The sequence below is a fragment of the Mobula hypostoma genome, chromosome 4 (genome assembly GCF_963921235.1).
Source record: "Mobula hypostoma chromosome 4, sMobHyp1.1, whole genome shotgun sequence".
Classification (NCBI taxonomy): domain Eukaryota; kingdom Metazoa; phylum Chordata; class Chondrichthyes; order Myliobatiformes; family Myliobatidae; genus Mobula; species Mobula hypostoma.
The window spans coordinates 121,272,615-121,289,042 of NC_086100.1; the positions used below are offsets into that span (position 1 = coordinate 121,272,615).

A 16,428-nucleotide genomic window follows, 5' to 3' on the forward strand; every position below is an offset into this window, starting at 1 on the left:
CCACAACAGATTTCTAAGGATGCAGATAAAAATCAAATGTAGCACTTGCTGGATCTCAATATTTAGTAATATGTGCTTAATACTTGCATTTTCATCATGAAGGATCAAGGTCCAACTTTATTTGCAGTATACAATTACATGTATTGGGAATTTGCTAATAATGCAGAGCATTTTTTGGGGGAATATGTTGTGGTATATAAGTTTCTGTTTCTGTTTAATAGGGAAAGGAATAAATCCTCATTAGCATTCAATGTGTCTTGTTCCAGCCCTGGGGTAGCCCTTCCCGACATCATCTTAAAATGTAAATCAATAAATTTTGCAGTGTTCTGTGGACAAGGACAACTTTAAGGAAGTTCAAACATTAAGAACATTAAAAACACTCAGCAAATCAAGCAGCATCTATGGAATGGGAAAGGGAAATAGTGATAATATTTCAAATCCAAGACCTGTCATCAAAACTGGGAAAGAAAGGAAAACAAGTCTATTTCATCACAAAGTTGCCATCAACTTGGACCCAGAATCAGGTCCCATTGTAATGCACACTTATGAAATGATCCTGTGACATTACTGTTATGAGGCCAGATTGATCTCAACACAGCCATGTTTTTGGGATGCAAGAGCTAGACTGGACCATTCCATCCCGGACATGCTCCCACCGGCATTTGAGACTAGTTCATCAGCAGAACCAGCTCCAACCGGCCAGTGGGACTCTGGTGGTAATATGTTGCAAGTTCAAACTATTTTTTTCTCTCTCCCAATCCTAATGAAGGGTCTTCTAATCTGAAGTGGTTTTGTCTGAAATGCTATCTCCATTTCTTTTTCTACAGTTGGTTTCTGATCTTCTGTGGGTTACCAGAATTTTCACTTCCTTTGCTTCTGGTCTCCATCATTTGCAGTTTCTTATTGATATGCGAATTTTAGCATGCGGTGTAAGCACAGTACAATTTCAGCAACTCAATTTAGGCTGAGTTGAATGGCTAGTAAAGAGATTTTGCATTATTTTAGGAATCCATAAATGTGACTAAAATGTGATCATGTTACAAATAACACACAACTGTGCTAATAATGATGTTCAATGCCTGAAACACCAGGTGAACTCAGTGTGAGCCTTCGGACGGTTTGTGCTCTGGGTTCATCACTTTAAAGAATCATTGTAAAATCTGCGATTAATACATCCTTTTCAGTCAAGATCTGTTTTTTTATTAAATAATTCTTACCAGGAAATCTAAAGGAGTATAGAAAATGATAATGACATATTCTTTTAAGAACAATTAACAAATATTACCAAAATGTAACAGAAGAGGTATAAACTTGTCATCTCAGGAAAGATTGGGCAGAGAACCAGAGAAAGACCAAGACAAAAGTCCAGGCATGGGGCCATGGGTGTAAGAGTGAATTGGGACAATATGGTAAAAATTCTAATTATGTCTAATTATAATCAGACTTTTTGGTTGTATCACAAAGTAAGCAAAACAGTTTTCAAAATAAAAAGAAATAACTTCTGTCTTTATGAACATGAATTGAATCCATTTCTATTTCAATGGCAAGTCATTAAAATATTGCTAAGCCCTGTTGTACACTGGGTGAGAGTTTATTCAATGAATTATATTACCTCCTCCCACAGTGCTACAGTCAATTAGAACTATCCAATAATAAATCTGACTTTATGTTTCCCTCATCATTTAATTAGTCAAGAGGAATTGTTTACTGTGGAGAATGGGAAACAGTAGAAGATTGAGCAGAGCTGCATATTTTTAAAGCTGACATAGAAATACAAATGCATTGGTCTTTCAGCATGATAAATACTGATTTGGAGCCAAATACTAAGTCACCTTTGCCTATAAGGAGGTAATGCAGCATTATAAATTCTGTTGGGAAAATTATTCTGCCATCAGCTTGGACCTGGTGGAGAACTACATTGCAGTGCACCACTTCAGGATGATCCTGGAACTTCACTGTCATTGGGCCAAAATGCCTTTGACTTTTCCGCACACCCACACATATTTTTACCGCACACAGTGGGCTGGCAAGGCAGAATCAATCCTAACTGGTGGCAAGGCCCACCAATGAGACTTAAAAAATTTTAACATCTCATTGTCTTTCTGTCACTCTAGATTTCATTTAAGGAGATATTTAGTAACTGTCTAAATACAGTAGTTTTAAACAATTAAATATGAATATAATTTTAAATTACAGGCAATTTCAGTTTGCAAATATTGGAACTCTTAATTTTGTGTTATCATGGCATTACTCTTCAGGGTAAGTGTCCTCGACTCAGGCATCTGTTTCTTGCTGTAATGACCAGTGTGCTACTGCTGCCATAGCAATGCACTGCACTGAAGTGTCTGTTATGCATTTCACCCTCCGTTGCTCATTTTCATTAATACAGTGTTTTTAAGAACATATTCCTTACATAAATCAAGCATATGGAAACAATATTTTAATATTTGTTGCCATTTGTTAAAGAAAATGAATGAGGCTGGCTTTTGTGTGTCAATTCTTCCTAGTAGAAAACTCGGGATTTTTAAAAAATACTCATTTTGGGATCTGGTCATCGCTAGCATGAAGAGCATTTATTGATTTTTGAGAAGCTGACGGTAAGCTGCCTTCTTGAACCATTGAGGGTAATTTTGACGAAGCACCTCCACTCTCCAGTTAGGTGAGGAGTTCTAGGATTTAGACTCAGAAGGACCACAATATATTTCTAAATCAAGATGGTGCTTAACTTGAGCACTACAAATGGTGTTATTCCCACCCACCTACTCCCCTTGTCCTTGGTTGTAGAGGTGTGAGATTAAGACATGTTGTGGGAATTGTCTAGGTAAGTAATTGCAGTACATATTGCGGGTGGTATACACTGCAGCCAGCTGGTGGAGGGACTGTATATTTAGGATGGTTGATGGGTGCCAGTCAAGCAAATTGCTTTGTCATCGATGGTGATGAGTTTCTTAACAGCTGTTGCTGTTGCACAAATCCAGGCAAGTAAGGAGTACTCCATCATGTTCTAGATTTGTGCTTCGTAGGTGGCGGAGTGACTGTGGAGGTGATAACTGCAGGGTATGCAGCCCCTGATGTGTCCTTATAGCCGGTGTTTTGTTGGGCTGGTCCAAATGAGTTACCAGTCAATGATGATTTTGATAGTGCAAAATTGTGTTCCAATAAAATCTAGAGGTCCAAGTATATGAAACACACAAACTTAGCATAAAAGGGGTGCAGCAGTAAAGCATGCAAGTGCAACAATTCATTAAGAAGGCTAATAGAATGTTGATCCTTTTTGCACGTGGAAAGGACCAAAAAGGAGGGAGGTCTTGATACAGCTTCACAGGGCACTAGAGTGAACGCATCTGAAATACTAAAACAGTGTTGATGTCAATATTTAAGAAATGATGTGCTTGCATTTCTGATGCACAGTAGATGCTCAGGAGGTTGATTCCTAGGATGATAGGGTTGACTTGCACTCAGCTCAATTAACCTGCTCATCAATAGCAAACATCCCTAATTTTGACCTTCTGCTGGAGAGAAGGTCCTTGATGAAGTAGTGGTTGGGTCTAGAATAAATTCCTGAGAAACACTTACAAACTCTGAGGAATATTTACCACTATTTTTCACTTACCGGAATAATTAATCTCTCTAAGTCACAACAGTCTTCCCTTGTGCTGTATGTACCAGTGGAGGATTTTTCCCTTGATTCCTTTGACTTCCAATATTACTGGAACATCAATAGCAAATGTAAGCACTGCAGCCTTGATGAGAGTATATTTTTTTCTCATTTACTTCTGGAACTGAGCTCTGACTTGTGTTTCCACCACTTTGAATTTTTTATGTCAGCCAGCAAATTATTGGTGAATAAGAGGCATTTAACAACATTGCAAACAACACCATTCATCACATTACTAATGACTAAAGGTAGGCTGATCAAGGCAGTAATTTTTGATTGGATTGGATTTGTCTTGCTGATCGTGCACTCGATGTTCCTGGGCAATTACTCTCTTTATCAGTGTTGTAGCTACTTTCTAGACAAAGACACAGCTAGATCTGGAGTTGAAGTCCTCTGGGATGTTGTTGACACCCTGTGTTTTTGCTATGTTCCCTGTTTCGTGTTTTTACCAGGAGTGAATTGAATTGGATAACGACTGGCTTATGTGATAGTGGATCTTCCAGAAGAGGCTGAGATGGGTTATCTACACAGCTTGCGAAGCTGAAGATGATTTAGACTTTTCAAACCTGCCCTTGCACTGACTGGAAGACTCAGATATTCAAGGATGCCCTGCTTCATAGCGCCATGAGCCCTTGTCATAATCGTCACTATACCAATCTTTGCATGAAAAAAGAAGCAGTGATTGGCATCAGACCATTTTGTCCATGACCTCCTATGCAAGCAGCTAATGACCAACCTTTTATACTACTTAGGTCTCCGTCCTGGGAACATTTCATAGCAATATTTTACCTAAAAGAATACTAAAGCTATATTAATATTTTAAATGTTTTCAGAATTTGCTTTATCCATATCACCTATCATTTTTAACACTTTATGAAAGGGGTTTTGATCCAACAGCTGTTTTTCTTTAGAAGTTTGCATATTTGTATTTCAGTTCATTCACAATTTGCCATCTGTTTCATAAATATAGTCCCATCTATGGCTTTTGGCATTTTTAATTCATCTTTTAGATATACTCCATCTGGGCAAAAATTCATTTTGGGTTTTATTATCCTTACAATGAAAATAGCACAGCAAGTGAGTGCCGTGCTACCACTGCATCTACTAAAAGGCAGTTTCACACTTGCATAGACAGCTACATTAACATTTATTTCTACTAACATAAAATATTGTTCTGGTTACGTTTCTAAAGTGCCTTTGGTGGTGTTGAAACTATGACCATCAGCTTACTGCACTCAAGTCAGTTTCATCATACCGTATTTACAATTGATGTTTCTTACAGTGGCCAGTAATCTGCATATAATTCATAAAAATTGCTTTAGATAATAAAATTTAGAGATCATTGACTATCTCAAATGATTGTCTTCTATAACTTACAGTTAATACTGCATAATTTGAAGAAAAACAATTCACGGAATATAGAAAAACTTTAAAGCAATAATTAATATCACAATATTCAAAGCATTTACAACGCTTACATAGTTTCATTGTCCAATACACTGCCACTAGTGGAAAACGGCAATTAATTACTGTCGACTCAGGAGAACAAGACCGCCAGAGATGTGACAATTGATGTAGCTGCCTCCAGGGTAAAGAAAAGTTCATATACTCGCCAATCTCTTTAATTGTTTTTGGAGTACAAGGAGTTCACAGCTCACATTGTGGTATTAGATGCTTTAAGAATATCAACAGCAGGAAAAAGTGCTGCTAGTGTTGGACTCATTTGTTTCCCTTAGAGTATAAGCAAGTTAATAGCTGAACAAAGAATTCTTCCAGGCATTTAGACTTGTCTTCATGGAGATCCAGAGATTACACACACAAATCACTTCATAATAGCGCGGTAAGATGTTTTTATGCACAATGAGTCCTGAAGTCAATTGTGAGAAATGTCTGGTTCTAACTTAGAGAGTTATTTAAAGGGGCGTATTTTATAGTGTCTTTGTTTGTTGTTCAGTGAATTAAAGAAAAGAATTTATAAGGAAATTTTCCACACCAGCAAAGATTCTCTACATCGGGTTCCAGATGATACAAAACAGAGAATATATTTAATGTTACAATGCTTTCTTTATTTTCTTTAACCACAGGGTGGAGATGAAAGAGGATTGTTAAGCCTTGCATTCCATCCTAAATACAAGAAAAATGGAAAGCTCTATGTGTCCTATACCACCAACCAAGAGCGATGGGCAATTGGACCACATGACCACATTCTTAGAGTAGTCGAATACACTGTATCCAGGTAGTACATTTACTTATGCTCCAGGATATAATTCAAGTAGCAATTATTGAACATCTTCAAACAGAATATCATAGGCTTTCTAATGCTGTAAATATCTTGTTATTAAAATAATTATCAATAATTTATTTTCAATTATTTTCTGTCGTTTGCATTAATAGTTTTGAAGCCAAACTCTTGAGAAGGTGGGATTAACAATTAGTAAGCTATATAATTGACATCAGCAGCTAAAATGCCCAGAATAACTTGCCACTGGCGCTCAGTAAACATTCAGATTAATTTTCCCTGATATAATCATTAGTTTTCTAATTTAAAATAAAAAATCCGTTCCCAGAATGATTTGAGGGGAAAATAGAGCAATTTCAATGTCAAAATTAAAAACTTTAATTTTCAGAAAGGAATTTTTAATAGTTTATAATTAACAGACTAAAATATGTTCTCATTGTTTGTGGTACAAGTTATTCTTTAAACAGTGCTAGAGAATTTATGTTCAATAGCTAAGAAATTCATTACTTATCTTTGTTTTAATAATTGTCCGGATGAAAATTGTTTCTGTTATAAAACACATAATAACCATTACTGAGTTGTCTTGCATTAGTTCAGATATTTCAACAAGTCCGTATAATAGGTGCAGAGTGCGATAGTAATTCCTGTGCATGTATAGAGGTCAGACTGAGTTGTTGCAGGTTTAAATATCACTGGGCATTTCTGGGACAAACTAGTGTTTGGCATGCAGTACTGAATTGGGCACCTGTTAAATAAGTTCCATACTTTCATCCTTCAGGTCCAGTATTGGCCCAACTACTGTTCTACTCATACCCTCATGCTCTCCTAATGTCCTCCCAATATTGATTCTAATCTCAGGTCCTCAGTCTCCCTATCAGCTGACCTATAACCCTGTAAGACACCCAAGAAACTCTTCTACCTACAGCTGCCTCCCACTTTCTCCCTCCATCTTCCCCCATTCTGCCATTTTCCTCATTTTCAGATTCTTCTCAACTCTCCTGCTGACTTAAGGAACAAGTTGCACAATCGTGATCCTTCTCCCTCCCTCTCTCATCCCCAGCTAAAGGCACAAGGCCCCCAGTGCCAATGAATCTCCCCTGCCCTGTCACACCACAAAGGTTTTATTGCCATGCTGCAATTGCACAGGACTTTAGTGAGCCTAGATGTGTAGTACTGCATACAGCTTTGGTCCATTCATAAAGGAAGGGCATTTTTGTCTTGCAGACTCAACAGTGTATTCATTGGATTCAATGCCATGTTGAGGGAATAGTCTTGTGAAGAGGGATGGGAAAGAACAGCCTATGCTGACTGGACTTTACATTCCTTGAGTATCACTCTCTCACCCTGTCTGATCTTGTGTCCCAAATTTCAGACTGTCCACACTGTACCTGGGAGGGGTTTACCATCAGTCCCATGTTTTCGATAACCTGTAGAGTCCTCAAAACCACCCGGATATGCTCGTTCTGTCCCGGAGATGCAATTAGAATACCATCCACATATTGCAGAATACTGCTACTGGGATCTGCCAAGAGGACACGGGTGATTATTCTAGCCAAACGTAAATGGAAATGGACAGGGCTGTTTTGGATACACTGAGGCTGCCTTGTCCAAATATACTGCTGTCCCTGGACATTAAAACCTAACTTATCCCAACTACCAGGATATACTGGAGTTGACCAAAAACCATTTGCAATATCTAAGACAGTAAAAGTATCCTGCTCTGGTCTCACACCATTCAAAATGATAGATGGGTTCACCACTAGGATGTTCCAGAGAGGCCTGTTTGTTCAGAGAGGTATAATCAATGGTTAGCCATTAGTTCCTATCTGGCTTAGGTACTGGCCAGATCGGGGAATCCCTTTGGGAAATAGTTGGCCAGGCGTGATGGACCCACGATAAAAACGTGTGTCACCTCAACAAGGCCACTGTCTTGTTTGCAAGTGGTCCACACTCGGGGATATGGGGATATGTTTTTGCAATAAGACCCCAAACTACCGTCACTGCCCATTGGGCTTTAAGGTCGCGACTTGTGACATAGAGTATATATATATCATCCCCTTCTTCCACCAAGGGCGAGCTTTCATTACCCAAATAATTTTCCTTGTACCTGCCTTGGTTACCATTCCTAGACATTACAGTAGATCTATCCCCAAGGTGGTGCCTTTGTGGTTGTTGCGAGCCCGGATATGTAAGTAGTACTCATGTCCTCAGTCTGTATCAGTACAGGTTAATTTAATAGAACGAGCATGGATCCTTCTTCCCCCCAAGTACTGTTGTTTTACTTAGGTAAATCAAGGTTTTTTATCAATATGGAGGCCAGAGTGTCTACCAACATAGTGCACTGGTTCCTTAACAGTGTATTAACAAACATTCTGGGGTCCCCACCCTTGTCACCGAGAGCCAATACCGGTCATTTCCTCAGGATTCGTTTTTAACTCCTCTGCGGAGATCTGGAAAATAGGTCCCGCTACGCTACCGCTCAAAGCAAAGTGGTGATCCTCAGCTTGTCCGCAGTCCTTGCCCCGCTACCCCACCATCTTTTGATCAACTCTTGTCCTGCCTGGGCCATCTCCCACAGCAACTTGGCCCTGTTCCATGTCCTTACAATCCCAGGCCAACCACCCTCTTCTTCCGCACTGAAACATTCGGCATCTCCTCATTTGCCCTGTCTTACACCTGCCACTGTGGCTGCACATTCGTTTGTTTTTTCCCGGTCTGCCTCTGCTGTCATGGCCCAGTTAAATATTTGATTAAACATGTGGCCAACGGGTAGCCCCATTTTTATTATCTGGGTCAGATTTGGCCCCATGCCATCTTTCAGAGTTGTAGGGACTGGTCATCATCCTGTTTAGGCCTGTAATCCTTGACTATCTCTTTCTGCTCCTGCTAAATTAATCTTGGTACAATTTGCCTGTCCTTCACCTATCACATCCTTAGCTGCCTCAGTAACTTCCTCCAGTCTGTCCTCTGGGGATCTGCTTCTCCCTTAAGCCAATCTTTATTTCGAATATGGTCGGGCATTGTGGACCTGACCTCCCTGGGTATTTTGACCTTTAAAAGGATGTGTATATCATCCAGAGTCAGATGGTAGGCCTCCCTTCATTCTTCAACCATTTGCTAAAAGTCACATTATCATCATTATGTTTGATAGCAGGTAATTCATTTAGCAATATCTGTTTCTCAATTGCTGTAACAATGCTAATAATGGACTCTGTAGCATTATTTCCCATGGTCTTCCAGAAGACCTGGAAGGGTACTAGTTCTGAGGCACCCACTTCTACCTTGTTATAGGGTGCAGGTTGTGAATCTTTATTAAGAGTCCCATACTCACCCACAGCGTCAGCTGAATAATCCCAATCTGAGGCACGTGTGGGCTTACAGTACCTACCGTCTGCCCCAAAACCGGGGAGTTCTGAGCTTGTTTGCCGGACATTTCTGTGGTGATTCTGCAATCAGGCTGTTACTATTACTATGGCCTTTTTACAAATGTATATTTGCCCTTCCCTTGTCCCTTCCACGAAGCAATTTGTTCAGGGATAGTTCCATCCGGATTGTAACCCTTCTTAACCATCCTTTGTATCAATTTACGGCTATGGTGCACTGCCACTTGTACGAGGGATCCCTCTTATTCCCACTCTACTTCCCCGGTTTCGTCTGGGTTTCTTTTTTCCACCATGACCACGTCTTACAATTCCGGATCCCTGAGCCTATGTCTCAAATCACATTGGTTAGTCAATCAATTTCCCAAATCAAGTGACCTCTAACAATCCAGACGCCACCCACCAGTTACACAGACTCCCCAATCCCCCATCCTCAGACACCAAACTCCTTACGCTCCAAGGTCTCTTTTTACCACAATTTACATTCACAGACTATGGAGTTATCCCCTAACCTAACAAGGTGGTTTCTCAAACACGCACCCAACCAGAAGCCCCATAGTTGGTTGCAATCCAGTGGAGTACCCTGCTTACAGCGCCAATTGTAGAAGCAAACGTAACGATCACACAGAGTTGGTGTTCAACGAAAAATACCAGTTTGATAGGAGAGCTCTTTGGTGCATCAGAAGTCATGAAAGTCACTGTACTATTGAAAATTATTTTACTGCATTTTTCAAAAGAACACATCAGAGTTGTTAGCGTAATTATAACTTATTACACAGAAAAAATGTAAATCAAGTGGATACAAGAACAGCAAAGGTATTGATTGAAGTCGCAGAGTTGCACAGAAAGCATTTGGGTGGACAGCTAATGTTTGGGCCTGATGGCTTCCTGTACATCTTCCTTGGAGACGGAATGATTACTCTTGATGATATGGAAGAGATGGATGGGTTAAGGTAAGCAAAAAAAAATAAACTCACAAATTGTAAAATGCATTTTACTATCCTTTGAATTATCAGCAATTCAATTTACCTGTTTTTGTGATTAGCCATTGATTCTTTTGGGTACAAGTCTTTTGTTATGTAAACCCATTTTTCACTGTGTGAGTATCCACCAACAGGAATACAATGTACTATACTATAATGCTCAAATTTCATTTTGTCTAGTCTTCGACTTACAAAAAATTGGCTTCACAGAACATTTTCCAAGAAGGGACTGTTTCTGTAAATTAAGGAATGGCAGTGTTGTGAAAGCACATCGATGAGGGATTTAATGTCCAGTGTTCAGGAAAATAAAAGAGCAGTGTCTTTTGACAATGTCAAAACATACAATAAAGCTTTAAAAAGCAGTTTTCCATTTGCTCTTCTATGCACTATTTTGTTATTTGTTCAGTGTAGAACATAAGAAATGATACAGTAGTGGGCAATAGTAAATAAAATAGGGTGGTGTTTCAATTCCGTGGCTTTTTTTGTATGTTATGACAAATAGAAATAATTGCAAAAGCTAAAACCTCAGTCTTCCAATTCATGTTAGCTATCAAAGCAATAATAGTATACTAGAATATTACAAAATATCATATTGTTGTTCAAAGCAAAGATAAAGCTACCAATGTGACTAACTTCAGTGGGCAGGGAAGTATTTAGAGGCATTGACCTGGGATTGTCTCAGCTGGCACTCAGAAAGATTCTGCAGATGCTGGAAATCTGGAGCAACAAACACACAAAGTGCTAGAGGAACTCGGCTTGTCAGGCAGTGTCAATGGAGGAAAATGAACAGTTAATTCTTGAAAAAGTACAGGTTAATAATATTAAGCCTGTATGGATATGTTGAAGCTATATTGTAGTCAACTGACATGATTAATTTTTTTGATGGTGTAATAAGGAGGGTAATGTGCTTACTGTATCTATAAATGGATTTTCAACTGTCATTTAATGTAGTTTTTAAAATAGGCATGTTGGCAAAATTGAAGCTATAGAACTTAAATAGGTAGCACAGTTTTACATCATGGACAAGAGTTCAATTCTTACCTCGGGAAACAAAATGCAATTATTTAAATAAATTTGGAATAAAGGAACTATTCTCAGTAATAGTCCCAAAGTGGTCACCAATGCTGAGAATAGTTCTTTTTTATTCCAGGTTTATCTTAAAAACCCACTTTAAAAAACAGTTGAAACCCACTCAGAATTGTTTAAGGGAGGAAACACACTAGTTTTTACCCAGTATGGGTCTGCATACAACTCCAACACACAACAAAATACTCAGCTGTTAACTGCTCATTGGAAATGCCCTAGCAAGTCATTGAGCTTAAAGGGCAATTGAAGATGGGCTTTGAAGGCCACCTTGCCAATGAAGTTTACACCCCATAACTTATTAAAACAAAATGAAGGGAAATGGGTGCCAAAGATGAGTGCATCCCCCAACATTTAAGCAATAATATTTGGAAATCTGAGGTACAGATTTAAAACAAGAAGAAAATGAAACTTGAGAATATTGTTTTTCTGTGACTTGAGTTGTTATGGAGCAGAATGAAACAATGGTAGATACAGGTAAGTGACGGAGAAAGAGGAGAGGAGTGGGACTAATATAATTTTTTCATTGAGCCAGAGAAAAGCATGATGAGGCTCAGAGTCTGTGGCGTTCTTTAATTTTAACACACAAATTAATTCCTATCAAATGATCAACTTCACTTAGCTAGCTACCTTGTGTCTTGCCTCCTAACTTTAATGTGAGGAGAAATTACATTAAAAGGATAACCCCTGAGACATTATACAACCAGAATACAGAGAGGATGGGATTGCTACTGGTAATCATTCATTTGTTAAATAAACCTAACAGTTAGCTGAAGTTGCTCAAATTGTCACGGTTTACAATTCCAATGGACCACAAGCTGAAAATGAAATCTGGTCACAGAAATGAAGACTAGTGCATTATCACAGATGAAAAAAGATGTTGCACCAAGGGCCTGACCTGCATAATTTAGCAGTTGTGTCTATTTCAAAACTAATTAATTAAAAAAAAACAATGTGTGGGATAATCTTGAGAATGTGGTAAGACATGATGTAAGTGAACTGTCTTTTGTATCTCCCATTGAGAGTGCGAAATGTTTCCAGCTAGTTCAAGAAGTTTAGAAGAGTTTATTGTTTCTTCACATCATCATTGTTACCATTGTCATCATGAAGGACCCCCATCACCTAGGACATGCCCTCTTCATTGCTGCCATCAAAGAGGACATGCAGGAGCCTGAAGATGCACACTCAACATTTCAGGAGCTGCTTCTTTCCCTACACCATCAGATTTCTGAGTGGGCAATGAATTCATGAATATTACCTCTATTTTTCTTTCTTTTAACACTATTTATTTCATTATATGTATTGGTTGGGAAGCAATGTTGCAGCTGTATAAAACTTGGGTGAGGCCACAGTTGGGTTATTGCATCTTGCTCTAGTCACTGCATCACAGGAAGGATGTGGAGACTTCAGAGACGGTCAAAAGGTCAACTAGGATGCCTGGATTGGAGAGCATTTGCTATCAAAGAGAAATTGGACAAAATTGGATTGTTTTCTCCGGAGAGGCAGAAGCTGATCAGTTCACTTGATAGAAGTATGCAAAATTACAAAAGGCATGAATAGGGGAAGTTGACAAGTCTGTTTGCCAGGATAGAAGCATCCTGGGAACGTGTCTAACTACCTACTCTCTTGTGGCCTGCAACAACCAGCTGTGGAGGCCAAGTCAGTGAGTATATTTGAAGCGGAGGTTGTTAGGTTCCTGATTAGTAAGGGCATCAATCATTACAGGAGGAAGGCAGGGAAAATAAATCAGCCATGATCTGTGGCAGAGCAGACTCGATGGGCCAAATGACCCCCTCTGCTCCTATGTCTTATGGTCTTATGGAAATATCTAATATAGGAGGGCGTAGCTTTAAGATAAGAGGAGAGATTTGCAAGGCAAGTTTTTTTTTTGCAGAGAGATAGTTGCCTGGAATGCGCAGCCAGGAAAGGTGATGGAAACAGATACAAAAGCAACATGTAGGAAACATTTAGACAGACACGTAAACAGGGATATAGACTATGTGCAGACAGATAAGATTAGTTTAAATTGGCATCATCACCAGCACCGATATCTTGGACTGTAGTGCCTGTTTCCATGCTGTTATTCATCAACTCTTTTGTGAAGAAATGCCATTCAGAATAACCTTTTATCCAAAGCAACACACACAAAATGCTGGAGGAACTCAGCAGGTCAGGCAGCATCTATGGAAAACGGTAAACAGTCGACGTTTTGGGCTGAAACCCTTCCTCAGGACAGGAAAGGAAGGGAGGGAGAAGTTGCCACATGTGCATTTTCACATTGCTGTTTTCTAAGTGAAGAAGTACAGTACTCAAAGTGAAAGGTCCCCGATTCAGTTTTGTGAGCTTGGCAAATTAACTGAATATACAATGTTTTAATATTTGAATACTATTTGTTTCTTGACAGAATAATTTTCTTTTCTAATATTTTTCTGCAATCCTTCCAGTGATTTTACAGGGTCTGTGCTTCGAATCAATGTAGATACAGATTCCTGCAATGCACCTTATTCTATTCCCAGAAGCAATCCTTACTTCAATAGCAGCAATCAACCACCAGAAATATTTGCACATGGGCTTCATAATCCAGGCAGGTGAGTGTGTTTAAAGATCCTGCAAATAAATTCAAATTACTATCGTTGAAATACATAAACCAGTTTGCAATGAACTTGTTGCATGGTCAAATGCAATGCAAAGAAACCAGACTCAACTTGTATCCAAAAAAAATGTTTCAGTACTTTACCCATTTCCCTAAGAATGATAGAACTGATTCTGTCCCCAAAGCAACTACTCACGTAGATTTCAGTTCCTAACCATTTACTATCTTTTCTATCTTGCCGTTTTGCTTCTTTTATCAATCACCTGTATTCCTGTCATCTCTGGCAATAGCAATAGTTTATCTGTATCTACTCTATCTGAATCTTCCATCATTTAAAATTTTTCCATCTGCTCCCCTCATGACCGCCTCTATTGCAAAACAACCCCCAACCACTCTGGCCTAAGTTAGTAACATAAGTTACTAACCTCTATAATAATATTGCTAGGTCCTTCTGCAAAGCCTTTTCTAGTGTAAGTTCCTTGCTATTCCACTCTATCCTTCTACTTATAAAGCCCAGGATTCTGTCTGCTTCAATAATATGGACTGTGGACTCTTAATTCATGTTTATGATGTGTTTCAGATTCTGGTCACTCCTTATTTTTGTTGCTGGTTTGGATGAATTTGAGTCGGGGCACCCTGCAAATAATGAGCACTTTGCTGAACTGAAATACGCCTTTTGATTCTGTGTTTTCACTCATTTTTCTGTTGCTCTTGCGCAATTTGTTGTTTTTTTTTGCGTATGGGGGGGTGGAGGGGGGAGAGAGTTGATGTTTTTTTCTCTGAAAGGCTTCCAGGGTTCTTCTTTGTTTCATGGCTGTCTGTGGGGAAGACAAATCTCAGATATGTATAAATCATGCATATATGAAGTATATTCTCAATCTTCTCTGCTCTACTCCTTTTAATGAACTGTGTTTACATATCCCAGATCTCTCACACATTTATAATTTTGGAATATACTTTATATTCTCTCTTCTCATCCTACATACCAAAATGTAATACTTTGCATTTCTCAGGATCAAATTTCATCTTCCTCGTACTTGCCCATTCCACCAGCCTGTCTATGTCACCATCAAATCTACTACTATCCTCCTCATATTTCAGTATACCGCCAAATATTCTGTTATCTGTAAATGTGGAAATTTACAAGTCCAACTGATTAGTACTGTAGCCTTTTAGAGTAAACCATGGTCATGGTACTATGTCCCAGGAACTCCTCTGTAAACTTCAGTCAACCTGAGAAACAATATTTTACTACTAATTTATATCTTGTTACTTAGCCAGCTTTCTACCTTAGCTACAAGCATGATTTTCCATCTCAATGAGAAGACTAACATGTGGCAGCTCATCAAATGCATTTTGGAAAGCGTGTACGCACAATAACTGCATTTCCTACATATATGTTCCCTGTTACTTCACCAAAAAAGCTATGAAGTCATCTTTCCATTCCAAATCCATCCAGACTTTTTCTAATTAATCAACAAGTGACTGCTAATTGTGTTCCTGATTACTCTTCTCCCCACCACCAGAATTAAACACACTGAAATGCAATTACATCTTGTTTTTGAACAAAGGTGTAAAATCTGCAAATTTCTGGTCACCAGTACCACCTTGAATTTCTAGATGTTTGGAAGATTATACCCTGGGTCTCTGCAACTTACTTCCTTCCCTCAGTTTTCCAGGCAGTGGATCCACTTTAAGTGGACCCAGCCTTTCTGGTACTTCCTCTTTATCCAACTAAATCTTCTGCTGAGATTCCAGCAGGGTTTCTCCCTTGGTGAACAGTGGAGGTAAGCTCTCATTAGTACCTCAGCCATAATCACCCCACCATAATCTATTTTTGGTTTCATTGGTCAAGCCTCCATTCTTGCAAGCCCTTTCGTGTGTGTATATAGCTCCAGAATATGTCTGCATTTGATTTCTTTTTACGCTTACTTGTAGTCTTTTCTCATGCTCTTTGTTTACCTCTTTTACTTTTGTTTTTGTTTGATTTGCTGCGTTTATATTTAAGATATATGTCTGTATGGCCCACTGCTCTGCTAAAGCATTGTTAATTACAAATCGAGGCCAAACAGTAGATAGAATCTGAGCAGCAGTAAGAAACAGAGACAGTAATCAATAGCAAAACTTTTGTTTGCCTTCCTACTATGATGCCTTCAAGATGATGGCAAAACCACAGGACGAGCTCTACCTGTACTGCATGGGCTAAAATAGGCATCATAAATTCTAACTATTCATCTCAGCCTGGTGTTTACATGTGGAATGCCCAGCTTTTCTGGCCACTGCAAGAAAATTGTAAGAGCATGAAATCATCTTTGAAACTAACAGCAGTCCTAGATCAGCACTGTGGTACTGGGAGGTGTTCTTTTGCTGTGACCCCGGCCCATTAGTGGCTGCCTTCCTGGCTGTGAACAAAATGCTGCCTCTTCTGGGACATCGGCGTCTGGTTCCATTTAGGCCTGAAGGTTGGAGTTCGAAGGGAGGGAGCGACAGCG

The 16,428-nt window shown here is 39.1% G+C and overlaps 1 protein-coding gene across 4 annotated transcripts in view; it reads left to right on the top strand.

The window, feature by feature from the left end:
• Window positions 1-16,428, top strand: part of hhip (hedgehog interacting protein) — a 138,062-nt gene that overhangs the window by 55,608 nt on the left and 66,026 nt on the right. For all 4 annotated transcript variants that reach the window (XM_063046429.1, XM_063046431.1, XM_063046432.1 and 1 more), the window contains exons 5-7: window positions 5,743-5,894; window positions 10,057-10,230; window positions 13,788-13,931. In XM_063046429.1, the coding sequence (XP_062902499.1) occupies window positions 5,743-5,894; window positions 10,057-10,230; window positions 13,788-13,931 (470 nt within the window). The remainder of the gene's footprint in view (window positions 1-5,742; window positions 5,895-10,056; window positions 10,231-13,787; window positions 13,932-16,428) is intronic.